The sequence below is a fragment of the Astatotilapia calliptera genome, chromosome 9 (assembly GCF_900246225.1).
Source record: "Astatotilapia calliptera chromosome 9, fAstCal1.2, whole genome shotgun sequence".
Classification (NCBI taxonomy): domain Eukaryota; kingdom Metazoa; phylum Chordata; class Actinopteri; order Cichliformes; family Cichlidae; genus Astatotilapia; species Astatotilapia calliptera.
The window spans coordinates 16,893,703-16,909,044 of NC_039310.1; the positions used below are offsets into that span (position 1 = coordinate 16,893,703).

At 37.9% G+C, this 15,342-nt stretch overlaps 1 protein-coding gene across 1 annotated transcript; it reads right to left on the reverse strand.

Moving 5' to 3' along the window:
• Positions 1–244: 244 nt before the first annotated feature.
• Positions 245–10,130, reverse strand: sgk3 (serum/glucocorticoid regulated kinase family member 3). The gene is made up of 17 exons (XM_026179513.1): positions 9,840–10,130; positions 5,761–5,931; positions 5,552–5,635; positions 5,325–5,397; positions 5,167–5,242; positions 4,889–4,964; positions 4,653–4,702; positions 4,499–4,556; positions 4,196–4,279; positions 3,976–4,107; positions 3,525–3,637; positions 3,007–3,043; positions 2,578–2,664; positions 2,226–2,321; positions 1,922–2,077; positions 1,643–1,732; positions 245–1,015 (listed from the first exon to the last, which is right to left on the reverse strand). Exons 2-17 carry the CDS (start codon positions 5,854–5,856, stop codon positions 845–847), a joined length of 1,479 nt encoding a protein of 492 aa, XP_026035298.1. The 5' UTR covers positions 5,857–5,931; positions 9,840–10,130; the 3' UTR covers positions 245–844.
• Positions 10,131–15,342: the final 5,212 nt, after the last annotated feature.

Consider the following 15,342-nt stretch of genomic DNA (forward strand, 5'->3'; position numbering starts at 1 on the left):
TTTCTAATTGACGTTATTGCTTAATATTAATTTATAGCAAATTTAAAATACACACTTTTATGCATACTTCAATGAAGATGTTATTAAAACAAGGGAGCTGGGCTTAAATTTATCCACAAACATTTCAAACCGATTTTTTTTTTTTTTAATTTTCTTTTATTGTTGTGCAGGAATACAGGACTACTTAATTGCCAGACAAAGAAAAGCATTGTGGAATTTCTGAATTTAAAAAAACTGTTAATGCAAATAACAGAAAAAATAAACACATACAGTTCAATAAAAAAATCACATAGAAAGGTAACTTATGAAGCAGAAGACAGTCTTTTCCATTTTGCAAATGTGACCTACAAACCAAAATGCTGCATTTACTGGTTTCTCAAGTAATCCCCACTTCCAGCTTAATGTGAATGTGAATATAAACAATAGTTGTTGTTTTTTTACAGTAATTACATAAACAAACACAATTGTGTCTGAGAGTCAAATTGAGTCACTTAAAATCCAGTGAACTGTTCAAGTTTGTCAGAAAACTGCTTACTGACTTTATTTAAGGGATAATTTTAAGGCAATATAAAGGCTTATTTTGTAAACTGACAGAAATCACTTTAATAAAGAACAGTGGTCCCTAAATCTAAAAAATAGAATCTGTCTTTTTTTTATTATTATAAATACAGGTAAAATAATACCTTGTTTCAACCAAAATCTATTTTGAGTGCAGTTCCTTCTCAGCTGCGTGCTTTGGCTTCACATAACAAGTTAATCCATTTATACTGCTTCCCTTTAGTAAAAAAAAAAAAAAAAAAAAGTTAGAATGGTTAAGGCAACTGAATGCTTCTATGGGAATGTTTCATAGGAAAGAATCATCAGAAGGCGGTGCGTAAGAAAAGCCCACAAAAGCGTCATCGGCTTCCATAACACTAGCGTTGACAATCGACTGTTCTTGAGACCAGCACACTGAGTTGGGGACCATCTCCTCTGTGAACTCAGGATCGAAGTTTGAGATATCACTGACAGAGCTCTGTTTAAAAAAAAAAGAAAAAAAAAAAAAAAAAAGTGCAGAGGTCACATTATCATTCATGTTAAAAAATACAAAACACCATCACAGAGTAGGTCACCTAAGGGTGACTTACTCCCGTGACAGAAAAGCATTGTTTCAATTTTACACTGTGCTCCAAAAAGACACGGCAATCATAAAAAATTATAAATGGAGTTGCCAGTTTACAAAAAAAAAAAAAAATCAAGACTTGTAGTTGTACAAACAACAAGATACCCCTGCAACAAAGCTTACCTAAGCGAAATGTGACCTTTTCATTGTGTCAATACTCTGTTAGATTGCATATCTAATTTTGTTGGACTGCATGTATGTGCACGCTTGTTACAAGTTTATTCTTGTTTGTTCTTTAAGAATTACTATGAACTAGATCTACTCATACTATAAACATGATAACTCAAATATTAAAGCTACTCCATTTCCACAAAGATGTTTTTAGTCATTCAGTGTGATTAGAATAGTATATAAACAATGTACTGTACAGAACGTCCTGTAAGTCTATACTACTGCAAAGCCAAGAGAATTATGTCTTGTGAAGAGTCAAAATAAGTGTAAAATACCCAGGTGGTTTTGATTACAGGAAAAAATATTTACCACAAGTGGTGTAAAAGGGGGAGGGATCTTCTTCTGCTCAAGGTCATCCCAGTTGATGGAAGAGAAGAAGCTGTGTCTTCTGATCTCAATCTGAAAGTCAAGAGTAAATAAACCTCAACATGATTTTTCAGCTAACAGAGCGTGAAGAGAAGAATGACACTCATTTTTAATTAGTGTTAGAGACAGTGACACGCATATACATTAAAGGTATGGGCCACTAGAGGGAGCTCAAAAGTTACAAATTCTGTAGTGAAAATCAATTTAATAAATGAGACATACAAAGTCTTCCCTGTATCCCAGTCTGCGCTTGCCATCTTTCTCCAGCAGCCCGTCGAGGAGAGACCAGGCTGTGTTGGAGGCACCGGGACGCCTGGTTAGCGGCTTGTGGAGGATGTTGTCATACATCTCGTGTGTGTCCCTGCTGTAGAAAGGTGGCTAGAATATGGGGGGGGGGGGGGGGGAAAAGTAGAGGTTTATAAGTGAGTAGGAAAATGTGGCAACTCATTGAAATGTTTCAACATTTATCACTAAAGCAGATTTACAAATCAGAGTTATTTTTGGAAATGTCAAAGTAAAAACTCACTAGACCAAAGAGCATTTCATACAGCACTGAGCCCAGACACCACCAGTCTACTGTGCGATCATACGGCAGCTTCTTCAAGACCTCTGGAGCTAAGTACTGCTCATTTAAAAAGAAGAAGAAGAAGAAAAAACCCCACATAATAATATGACATTAACTCTCACATTTTCCTTCTAGCTTAAAACACAGTTATCAATGCTACAGTTCTTTTGCATATGAAAGTGTATTTTATTCTCCAGTAGTTTAACAAATTACAACACACACACACACACAGCGGAAAATTATTAACTTCACTTTTGTAACAAGGTTTTCAATGATTGTCATGTTAAACAAAAGGCTTTCTTGGAACACAAACCTCAGGTGTTCCACAAAATGTAGTGGTAGTGTCCTTCTGGGAAATGCCTTCCTTGCACAATCCAAAGTCTGTGAGTACGATATGCCCCTAGAAAAGGGAGGACATAGGGATGTTTTTAGATAACATGTGCTACACAAGCAGCTCATTAACCCCCGGGACTGAGGATACTATTGTTTACTAGGAATGTTGGCTGCAGCAGTCAGTCACATTCACCGTTTCCTAACTTTCTCAATGAGGCTAGGCAGGAAAATCATTAATAAGACCTAATCCAATCACACGCTTTCTGTCCAGCTGGAACTGGAAATGACAGCAGGAGAATGAAATGTGTCCTGTACGTGTTTTATGTAATAACTCCTCCACCAGTTATAACCCTAACATGATATCCAAAAGTGGCATTGAGATATATTTCGGGATTCGTTGAACACTTACCTCGTGGTCAAGAAGGATATTTTCTGGCTTTAAGTCTCTGAAAAAATAATTTCAAACACAGTTGCATTTAAACGCCCATATGTTTGAAGTAAATGTAATTTCAATTTAATTTCATAAGCTCTACACTTGAAGAAAGTCTTGTAAAAAAAAACAAAAAACAACTAAGTATATCTCATCCTATAACAGCTTAAAGAAACACATTTAGCTTTATTAGCTTGAAGTAATCAGCCTCTCACACTGCATCTTCTTTACCGCATTGCTTCAGTTCAGTGAGCTTTGCAGGCATTCATTTATGCACAGCTTTTTTATGACCCCACCATAGCATTTCAATCATGAGATGTCTGAGACGTAGCTCTTCGGGGTTTTTCTCCTCATAGTTTCTCTGCACGGTCTATTTGCTAGTAGTAGTAGTATTAGTTTTTCACATGACTTCACAGAATCACTTGAACTTTCTTTTTCACATGACTGTATCTTGGCTTTACATATTTGGCTTGACTGACACTTGAACAGCAGCATACCTGTAAACAATCGTGAGAGAATGCAGGTATCCCAGCGCACTTGCCATTTCAGCAATGTAGAACTTTGCTCTGGGCTCCGGAAACGTCCTTTCTCTTTGAAGATGAAAGAAAAGCTGAAAAGAAAAAAGTTATGGAGAACTTATAAATACTGATATTTCATTTTTGGCATGTTTTGCTCATCTAGTTCAGAGTAAGATTCGGCTTTAATGGCATGCTGATTGTCACGCAGCGCAGCTAAAAAAGCCAATCACACTTGAAGCAGTAACATGCAAAAGCCACCCTTACTCTAAGTAATGCTATAATCGCTAATAAAAATATCACACATGGAGGTGTGTTAACAGTAAAGGGGGATTTTTAAAAAAGTTTCTTTATTGCTTCATTTCTCAGCTGTTCATGACAGTGTGACTCAATTCTGTGTGATTTTATTACAAATAAAAGTGAAACAACTCACTTCTCCTCCATTGATGAAATCCAACACGAAGTACAACTTGTCTTTAGTCTGGAAGGAATAATGAAGCCCAACCAGGAAAGGATGTTTCACGTTCTTCAGCAAAACGTTGCGTTCTGCCATGATGTGTTTTTGCTGATTGGCACAACAATATATGTGAACCATTATCATACACATATCCAAGCCAAAATACAGATAAACTCAGTGGTGATCAAAGTTTTACCTCTTTCCTGTTGAGAATGATCTTTTTTTGTAAGATCTTGATGGCATAAAACTTTCCATCGTGTTTTCGTTTAGCGAGGAAAACCTGCATCAGGAGAGAACCAGAGCACGTTGAGAATTTCATCAACACTGAAAACCAAAATAATTCCTTATCCGATTCTCACTTCCTACATGGAAAGGGCAACACATGCAGAACTAAAACCTGTTGCTTCCTCAACAGTAATGACATTAAAACTTGTCACTGTCTAACATCTGGGATGAAGATAAAGTGAACATATTTTCCAGTATTGCACCAATTACATACCTTCCCAAAACTCCCTTTTCCTATGACTTTTAAAAAGTCAAAGTCTGTGGGCTTGGCTCTGAAAGATAAAATATTTTTAAATTTACAGGCATTTCAGATAGAAATAATTGATAAAAACATCAAGGCCTTGTCAGCTATGTTCTAGTAAACATACTGTGGATTTGCAGAGGGTCCCAGGTTGATGTTTCTGGAGGTAGAGTTGTTCTGTTGTAGAGCAGAAAAACATCATTTAGATAAGCCAGTGAGACCCACAGCTGCCATATTAACATAACAGCCTAAAATAACTGTCTGAAATATTTATATAGATATATTTATGCATGTATAAAAAGGGTTATCAGACAAGATGCTATCATCAGGACAGGCAAACCATCATCCAAAACTGCTACATACCTTTTCATCTTCATCCTCAGAGGCATCTGATATTTGTTCCCCTTTTTCCATTAGTAAAAATGCCCTCACATCTGGACTGTGAAGTTTAACACAGGACAAGCAGGTAAATAAAAACATTCTAACAGCAGCAGGTGACAGCCAACATAGTACAACTTTTAATTTAAATAAGCACAAAGCACGGCTAAAAAAATCTGAACAACTCATCCTAATAAAGTTAGCATCAGACATCAATATATAATATAGTGTTGTATAATAACAGTAGGAGCTGCTACACTTACTGGTTGCAAAGCTGAGGATGTGAGACGAGTTTTTTGATGAACTCATGTAACCCGGCTCTTCTTTGCTTGATGAACTCTATTTAAAACAAACCTACAATCAATCACTTGCACGCAACAAAGATCAAGCAGGGCCTATTTAGTCATATGCAAACACCTACCCGGGTCAAAGTTGTCCCCAAATATCCTTTTAGCTGGAATTTTCAAGTTCATAGATGGAAACTGTTTCCTTAACTGTGTTAAAAGTGCAACAGAGAAAATTATTTTAGAAGGGAGAAGATTATTCTGACATATTTGTAATTATTCTGAATGATTCTTAATATCATAAAACACAACATCTGCCCCCCAAATTAGATTTGATGGAAGATCAAGATGTTCCACTGCTTACTGTGTTAAAGAGTTTATCAAACTCTGCATATCGCCTGAAGACAAACCATTCCTGTTGTCCAACATTGACAATCACTTTGTAAACCTGAAAAAAAAACAGACAACCATAATTCATGTAAACATTAAGAAAAGTAGCAAGTCCTAATTTAAATGACCATTTCTGGGATTACATTTCCTGCAGAAAAAATATGAATGAACCAATGTACGCACTGTGTAACGCTTTTTTTTGTCCCTCTGCTCATTGTGGCAAGGGATGCTGACATTGGGAAAACTGGGTTGGTCCTCCATCTTAGGGCCGGTCAGCATTCAAAGGTGCAGTAATGTGTCCCCCAGGAAAAGGCTTCAAGTATACGACTGGCCAATCCTCATTCTGGGTCTCTACTGCAAAAGAGGAAAGAGAAGAGCTTACTCTGTTATACAGGAAGTGAAACTGGTCTTGCTCTGCTCACTACACATATCAGCTTGCAGGGCTTACATCACTGCACACTTCAGAGGTGGCAGCCTTTGCTCATTAATCAGATTATATCGGCACAGTATTTGTTGTAACTGCTTTGCACTTTATAAGCACTCAGTTCTCGAAATGGTATCATCCCATGTGTTAGAAACGCTCAGTTTTATTTTGCCAAGGATCAAACATTCATATCATTAAGATATGTTAAATACACAACAGAACAAAATATGTAACACCGGTCTAGTTATTTTTAAACTAGGTTATGTACACCGTATGTTAAAACGTTGAAGAGTGTAAGTATTTTTCTTCTTTTTTGTCACTATCTGTTACATTACAGGTAATCGTTTTTAAAAAGACGTTATTCAAATGTAGTCTTGGCTGAAAGTCTGTCTACAAGTCCTTCGGCTTTCTTAACTCTTTCACCCATAAAAATGACTATATCATATATCATATATCATCTGACTATTAAGAAATAAAGTTTCTGGATTTTTCCAAGGGTAGCTGCCTAGGCAGACACCACCTTCACTTGCCTCTGATGCACACCCAGTCATTTTGTTCTTTAAGCAGGCTTAAAATATGACAGAAACCATTAGTTTCATAAAAGAGCTTCAAGGGTTACTCCTGCTAGGCTTTTGAGGGGTAAAGAGTTAAAAAGGGAAGATTGTGGTGAGAGTACAGGGACAACAGATGGGTCAGTGAGCTGCAACATGGCAGCAGGTGGGCTCCCTCCTCCTGGGCAACCAGTTAACTCACTCCTTACTGTGAGCATATCCCATCCTCCCTCAGTTTTAATAACATAACACTTAAACATATCAATACAGCACATACTAGCTATTATTTTGCTGTTAATCGTGCCATCTTCTTCCAGATGACTCTATCCATGCAATCTCTTCCATGTCTCCCCTAACAACTGAGCACATACAAGCCCACAGTGATTCACACACTAGCTCTCAAACATGCTGAGTCTGTGACATTCTCCCTTGTTTGGCTCAGTAGAAAAATGTATAATTTTTTTTAAACCTTGCAGGGGTTTTTGAAGCCAGAGTTACACAGCAAGCAAAATATTAGAAGGAAATAAATAAAGCAAATTGCTGGGATCCAATAAATTCCTTCCCCTGACTGTTGAATTAACAAAAGGTCAGGCTTTCAGTTGATTTAAGGTGAAGGGGGACAAAGTTAATACTGATAAGTCTTAATGAGTAAATTCTAATAAACTGTAACAGAAGTGTCTTCTGTCTCCAGCTTAACTGGGGACCTGAAACGATCACGTGTACTGTAAATACTCAACACTGTGTAATCTAACTGAACACACAGAGAGCGGCATATCCTTCTCTGTCCGTTATGTAACGTCTGTTGTTTTAGAACAAAGCTCTTTGTCTGCTGCTCTGACTTGACCATTGTCTGAGGTTTGTGAGGTCAGCCTAGTTTTGTTTAGTAGTTTTATCTTTCCGAGCCCTGCTGCTTTCTCAAAACACACAGAAAACCTGCTCTGTGACAGCTTTCTCCTGCCGCGTACGGATCCTGAGTGTATCCTGAGTGGGCATCTCATTCTGCTCACGTTGGGGTGAGGAAACGGTAAAAGAGCGGCCCTCTTTAAAATGCATGAGTGCAGTCAGAGGGACCTTCATGCCCTCTTCATCACTAGGCGTTCTTTCTGTTCTGTCACGACACTGTAAAACTTTCTTTTTAGTTTCACTTTTACTCACATTTATAAGAACACAAAGAGCCAGTATTACCAGTACTAACTTTTCCCTCTAATACAACTGCTTGTCCACATATGCAAAGCATTTGTTTAAAAAATAGAGCTGTAACTAGGAAATATTTTCATTTTGCTGAGACTGTTCAGTCTATCAAAACCCATCAGCCTCAGCCCAAGGTGACCTTTTAATGTGTAATTCTCGTGACACCCGCCACCTAAGATTTAAAAAAAATAAAAACAGGTAAAAGCAGGAAAACATATTTTCTGGTGATAAATTAGGATATGTATTGATCTAATTGACTGAATCTTATTACAGAATCGGTGTACACCAATTCTGTAATGGAAAAAAAAAAAGGTTGCGTCATTGTGGCTGGCACACACTAAAATGCCTGTGCACATCGCCGAGCTGCCTCACATCTGTGCGTGTTTTTCATGCTTAAATGGCTTGTGAAGCTCACAGGGTAGGACCCGCTTTTTAACATTCCAGAATTTTTTTTTGTTGATGGGGGGAAACAACATATAACCGTGCAGTGAAACCTACATTTGGAGCCTGACACAGGCTGCTACTCCTAAGTATGGAATGCTGCAGCTCACCACACCCACCAGCACGCACTGTTAAGTTAAATAATAAGAAGTGAAAACAAAGAGTGGGAATCACAATGCGAATAAGAAGGAATGAGACTATTGTTAAACATGTGTCCTCGCCACAGTTTATGCCCACATCACAACATGAATTAACTTGTGATGACAGACCCAAAATATTACAGCCTACTACATGGGATAAAAAAAAAAAATTCTCAATGATCAGTTCAAACATAGGGACATCTGTGGTTATGTACAGTAAAGCATAAGCAACACTAGAAGACCACGAAAGCTCAGTCAGGCAAGCAGCTGCTGATCAACAAAAAAAAAGGCAAAGTTTTGAGGGGACGAAAGATAATTTCTAACCTTTACTCAGACCAGTCTGCGTTGCCACAACAGTGGCAAATCTCTGATAGAGGAAGTGCAGCTTGAGTAGTGCGGGGAGCACAAACATAGTGCATCAGCACATGACCAAATTCTTACCCTAACCTGACAGTCGAGACAGCTTAGAGACAGCCGCAGTGTCTACTGACTTCCTTTTCGCAGCAAACCTGAATCAGTGTGTGCACTGACAAGAAATGACCGGTTCATCAGCTGCAGAAAATAAGAACTCAAAGAGAGCATGCTCAGCAGCCTTAAGGAGCTTGCTCTGTTATGACAGATGTTGAGCTGGCTCTTTTGTAATGTGAGTATTTGTCCCATAAAACCACACATTAACATCAGGGAAGGAAATGTGAAGTTGACCTCCAGTCAAAGCAAATGGACAGATGAGATGAGAGTCCACATGTGAGTTTAAATATACTCTTTGGATAATAAGAGGAAACGGAGTGATGAAGAGGGATCACCAAGGGAAGCAACCTTCCTGTCAGTGTAAATTTGAGTTTTTTGGTGCGTGTTAATATCACACAAGCTTGGATAAACATTCAAGGTGAACATTCATTGTGACAGCTTCTGAAGTCTGAAAGCTACGTAGAGCTATGTGGATGACAGTTCCCTTGAAGACAGCATTGAAAAAGGCCTCGTTTACTATTTCTGTTTCATTCTGCCAAAAGTATCGGCAAAAGCTTACAAAGAGTACAGGTGTACTTACACCGGTACTACTTTTAAATCTGTGCACATGTTACGTGTATTGAGGGGAAAATAATTTCTTAATAATACATTTTCGAGCCGAGGACGTGAGAGAAAAGAAAAAAGAGACAGGGGAGGGAGGAGCTCAACACACACACGCAAATAAACCCCCGGCAGACACTAAACGATAAGCTTCATACACTCTAACAAGACCGCAAATGTAACACAAACTATAAACAATACAGTATTAAGCTATAAGGACATGATGAGTACTAAACAGTAGATGAGCAAACACAAACACAAGTTAGTAACTTTAAGCGTCTCTCGGCTAAACTTTCTTTAGTGACATATTTGAGCAACAAACGGTTAATGTTATAACTAGCATTATATTACTTAACATTACACTGGCACCAGTTCTCCTCATTTGAAGTAAATATTACAGCTACAGCTAGCCAACACGTCGTTAGGAGTTACGTGAACATCACGTACCTTTCAGGATTTTGACGCGGTGTTCCTTTATTTTCGCAGTTCCAGCGGGGATTTTTCGCTCTACGGCAGTTAAGCTGCTAAGGTAGCAAACATTTGTCCAGGTCGGGCAGGGACGAAAGTCCCTAAACCCTCCAAATGAAAGTGTGCTTTCTCTCACTGCTCACAGCCGTCCGACAAGTGAGCGCAGCAGGAAACATCAGTGTTTCCTGGCCGCACAAAGTTCCAATGAAATTTGTCACGGGACCTCACACGGACAGACGCGACCGCCGTGAAGTACACACTAGACACCACTTTACTTCCGGTGCTGCTTTTCAAAATATAAGGGGAATAAAACTTCCTGAATTGATGTCTTTTGCTTAGCCGCTGTGCTAAAAACAAACACATTTTAAGCACTTTGTTTTACTTTAATGTTCCCGTCCACCGTATCCTCACGCCAATCATAGTTCTAATTAAACATATTAAACACATCTTACTGTAGCCTCTGAGATAAAAAGCTGTGCTTTCTGCTGGAGCCCAACCCATATAATACTTTTGAGTCATTCTATAATTGGGCAGTTTAGGTTTCAAAAGTGGCGAATAAGTGATAATGCATTTATTTTATAATCTATGTATTTAAGAAAAACAAATGATAAACCATAAAAAACAAACAAAACCCCTTAAATTTGTCCACCTCAGGCATCAAAGGTTCACTTTTTATGAGATATTTTAGTTAGTTAACTAATTAATATTTAGACTTAGACTTAATCTTAGCAACTTTTGAACCTTACCACATCTAACTTTTCAATAGTCCCACTTTTTTGGTTTATTTTCAAAAAATTTCTCAAATAAACTCATCTAATAATTTAAACCAGTGCAAAGATAATAGATTCAGAGCTAGGAAAAACATTTACGATTATATTATTAATATGACATGGTAACAGGGTTACAATTTGAGTAACCATTTACACAAGACATAATGACTTATTACATATAGAACTTGTGCTTGTACATAGCTATATATATTTCAGACAACAGAAATGTTGTTTATGTTATTTATGTTTACATATATGTTTTTAGCATGTGTTTGTAAGAGGTGCGAGCTGTAGAATATGATACATGTGATGATGGAAAGTCAAGGATACATGCAGTCATATAAATAAGGAATCTTTTCAATTAATTTGCCTTCCTTTGGAAATGTGTGTAACAGGGTTGGACTGGTGAGAGTGCAACTCAATCTAGTCAGAAAAGATTAGAAAAAATACAAAGCACATCAAAGAGGACTGACTTCTGGGAGCTGAAATGTTGCATTATTCGTCTTTGTCATTTTCACTGTTTTGTTGATTCCCTTTCCAATCTAAATAAAGGCATGCGTCAACAAAATCCGAACAACAAGTATGCATTTAGAACTCATTTTAACTGTTATATTTGACATGCAATTTTGGTTATCAAGAACCTGTGATATGTTTGGATTCTTGAGAGATATTTTGTATTTCAAATGCTTTGGAACACCTTTTATAAAATCTATATTTTGTCCCTGAACAGTGGTTTACACAATTTACACAACAATTTACACTGGCCTTCAAGGACACAGTCACCTTTAACTAAATTAGCAAATTTGCCAACATTTCTTTAGTTTTATGAGTTTGTTTACTCTGGCGATTAAAAAGGCATTTAAAAATAATTTTGGCCAGCTATCCTATAACTCTGTATGCATGTAATTACACAAATGTCCTTGGTTAAAATTTCAAAACTTGTGTTTTAATAAAATCACGACGTTTTGATTACGCAATAAACATTTTTGGGCTCTTATTTTCCTGGGATAACAAAAACTTCCGGTCATGTTTGCTTGGCACAGCTGATTTACTCTGATTCTGACGAAATCCAACAGTTCAACAGCGCCACCAACAGGAAAGAAGGCAACAGAAACCCAACAATCATAACAGTATTCAGACAGTTGAAGGCCAGCAACTATGAAGTATCCACGATGAATTATTTCAATTATGAATCATTTAATAATAATGCAATTATTAATATTTTGTTAGTTCATATTATTTAATATAGTGCTTCATAAATGTGGTAATATCCTTTTTAACAAAAAAGTGTGATTTAAACTTTCAGTGCTTTTGTGTCTGACCTTTTGTGGTCAACACCTAAACACACTGTAGTCCAGGTCAGACCTGACAGAGCTGATACAAGAGAAAGGCCCCAGTAGTGCTCTCCACAACAAATCTGAAGAGCTAAGCCAACATTAAATGTAAATATTTTAAAAAGAAAAGTTTGACATCTACATTTTGACTGAATATTTACATATATTTAATAGCTAAAGTGAGAAGTAAATAGTTTTTACTTTTTTAAAAAGTTTTTTTGTTGTTGCTGAAATCGGCTGTCCTTTAAGTCATCTTGATAGTAACCAAAACTGTATCTGTATGAGTGTGAATAGTTTTCAGTTTGTGGGCCTATGCCACAAATTGACAAAAGTAACGCAAAATTAAAAGAAATAATAAAAAGAAATAAAATCAATAATATTATAATACTTCAATGATTGTAATGTGTGTGCTTGACAACATTTATGTGATGTACACAAATACTCTATACAAATCCCACAATCATATATTTGTACATTTCGACATGAAAAATGGCAAAATAAATAAATAATCTTTTAAAAAAAATCATATTTTGCATAGTTAGATCTTAACAAGTTCCAAGTAGAGCTTCAACATGCCACAAGAAAAAGTGGGGGTGAGACAAAACATTTTTTTGAGCATGCAATTTATTGGGAACAACACTTAAACTGAAACAGGCTGTTTTACAGATGATCAAAAATTTAAGACCACATGCTTTTAAAAGGCCAAATCTGGGCACAAATGTGGATTCACTGTCATTTTCTGTCAGGTAGTCACACTGCCATGGCGTTCTGATGGTAAAGGCAAAAAAAATCGCTCCCTTTTTGAGCATGGTCGGGTTGTTGAACTGCATAAGCACTTGAAGCGCGGCATCACTGCTGTGGATTACAGACCAACAAAAGTCAAGTGGAAGACCCCCCAAAATTTTACCAGCAGTGAGCCAGAGGATCCAAATGGCTATCCGTCAAGACACTGGATGATCCTCGACCCAAATTAAGGCCGTTACTGGTGCTGACTGCAGCCCCATAACCATCAGACAGCATCTTCAAAGGCCTCGTCGCCTTGAACACCACAGAACTGACCGTTTGGACTTTGCAAGAGTGCACCAAACATGGGACACTGAAAGGTGGAAGAACGTTTTATACCCTGATGAGAAAAAATGTAACCTTGATGGTCCTGATGGTTTCCAACGTTACTGGCATGACAAACAGATGCCACCCGAGAGTTTTTCTACGTGCCACAGTGGGGGGGCACCATATGGGTTTGGGGTACTTTTTCCTTCAGTGGAACAATGGAGCTTCAGGAGGTGCAGGGACGTCAAATGGCCGCTGGCTATGTCCAGATGTTGCAGAAAGCATCCCTCATGACTTAGGGCCCTTGTCTGTGTGGTAAAGACTGGGTTTTTAAACAGGACAACGCTACAGTGCACAATGACTGCAGGACAACGGACTTCTTCCAGGACAATCTTTCACTCTTCACTCTTTTGGACCATTCTGCATCTTCCCCTGATCTTAATCCAACTGAGAACCTTTGGGGATGGATGGCAAGGGATGTTCACAAAAATGGACAACAGTTCCTAAGAGTAGATGCCCTTCATGCATCTATCTTCACCACTTGGAGAAACGTTCCCAATGTTCCATTTGCCTAAACAAACGTGTGATGGATCTTCAGAAGGCCTGGTAGTGAAGTGGAGTAAAGTTTGTCGGGCTCTGCTCTGGTATAAGTATGTCACTGTGGACACGGTTGCTACAGAGACACCAGACTCTGTAAAGCACAGGCTGTGACAGGAGGATGGATGCAAGAAGATGTACAGCAACTGTTTCTGTCTATAATGTAATGGTGAAATTTTGTGGATGAACAAACACATTTTATATCATTCGTTATTAAATGATAAAGAATTTCCTATGATGTTGTCCTGGCTGATAATTAATAAACATTAAACAGCTAATTTTGTTTCTTCAATACTAAAAGTTCATGTAACACATAACGGTCTCAGACTGACTTGTCTGTGTGCACAAAGGTCACTCACAAAGCATCAGTGGGTGTTTTGACTTCCTGTCATTTCATCACTGATCTTTAGCACCTTGGTAAAGATCAGTGGAAGAACAGCAGCAGGCTGGTCCACGCCTCTCTGTGGTTTTCTGAGGTCAGGGCCCGAAAACACACGGAACAGAACAAGCCTGGAAATCAAATATGAAGTCAAACATAGAAACATGTTTCTGAATCCTGTGTTGTTTTGTAATGTACCGTAGCAAGGCAACATCTGCTTCCCTGTCTGACTTGTCACACGAAAAATTGCTGCAGTGAGGATGATGAAGATTGCTCTTGCTCAGTGACTGCTAATTAAAGCCCCTGACATAGAATTTAAGAACATAATTGGACATTTTCCTCCACAGTATAAGCTTGAGGAAAACTGAAGCCACCTCTGACCTGCTGTTTAATGTTAAATTCATTTCATCCTTTGTCCTTTGCGTCTCACATGCTTATTCATCATGCTTATCATTGGAAGTCCACTTTTGTAATTGAAATCTTCAGAAAATCCAGATATTGCAACAAGTACAGTACAACAACTATACATGTAATACAGATCAAAGCAGAATTTAGATCAGAGAGGGCGTCAGAAAAGTAGATGATTAATAGATGATCTATAAAAAAGGCATGCTGGGGTATAGTGATGATCATTAAGAGAATAGAGGAAAATCAGACTGCTGAGAGAAAAGAATGTAAGTTATGTCTCTTTAAACGGGATAATGGACAAAGGATGTTGAATATGAAGCTTCTAGGCCAGAGAAGATGGGAAATGGGAAAATAAAACAAATGCTGATTATAAAGCAAGTGCATGTTTGCGACGAAAATCGGTAATAACAGTATTCATGGGTAATCTGGTTTGCAGTAAATACCACTAGCCACTAGGTGGCGACAAAGGAACCCTTTGGACAGTTACGTTTTGACTGAAAATCTCCCGAAGCAGCATCTCTGTGTTGCTAAATATAAATAATTGATAAATATGTTTAAAAAGTATGTTTTAAACTCTTCTCTTTCTGAAAACCATATTTTTTGTACTGCAACAGTAAAAATCAGAATAAGCCTAGTAAAGAGCAACATTACAGCAAGAACACCATATTTTCAGAGCTGATATGAAAGATTGGTACAGCCAAATAATGATTTTTCACCCTCAGTAAATACGAAGCAATAATTCTGAATAAGATGCAGCTAAAATATTTAAAATCAAAGTGTTATTTACTCAAATAAATCATATTTAACAGCGGCCTCCCATGGACGAACATGATAGAGCCTGGAGTGGCATTACGGGAGTGGCATTCAGGCAGGGAAACGTGGGTGTACGGGGGGGGGGGGGGGGGGGCATACCATTAGTGACATGCGCAACAGGGTAGTGCGTT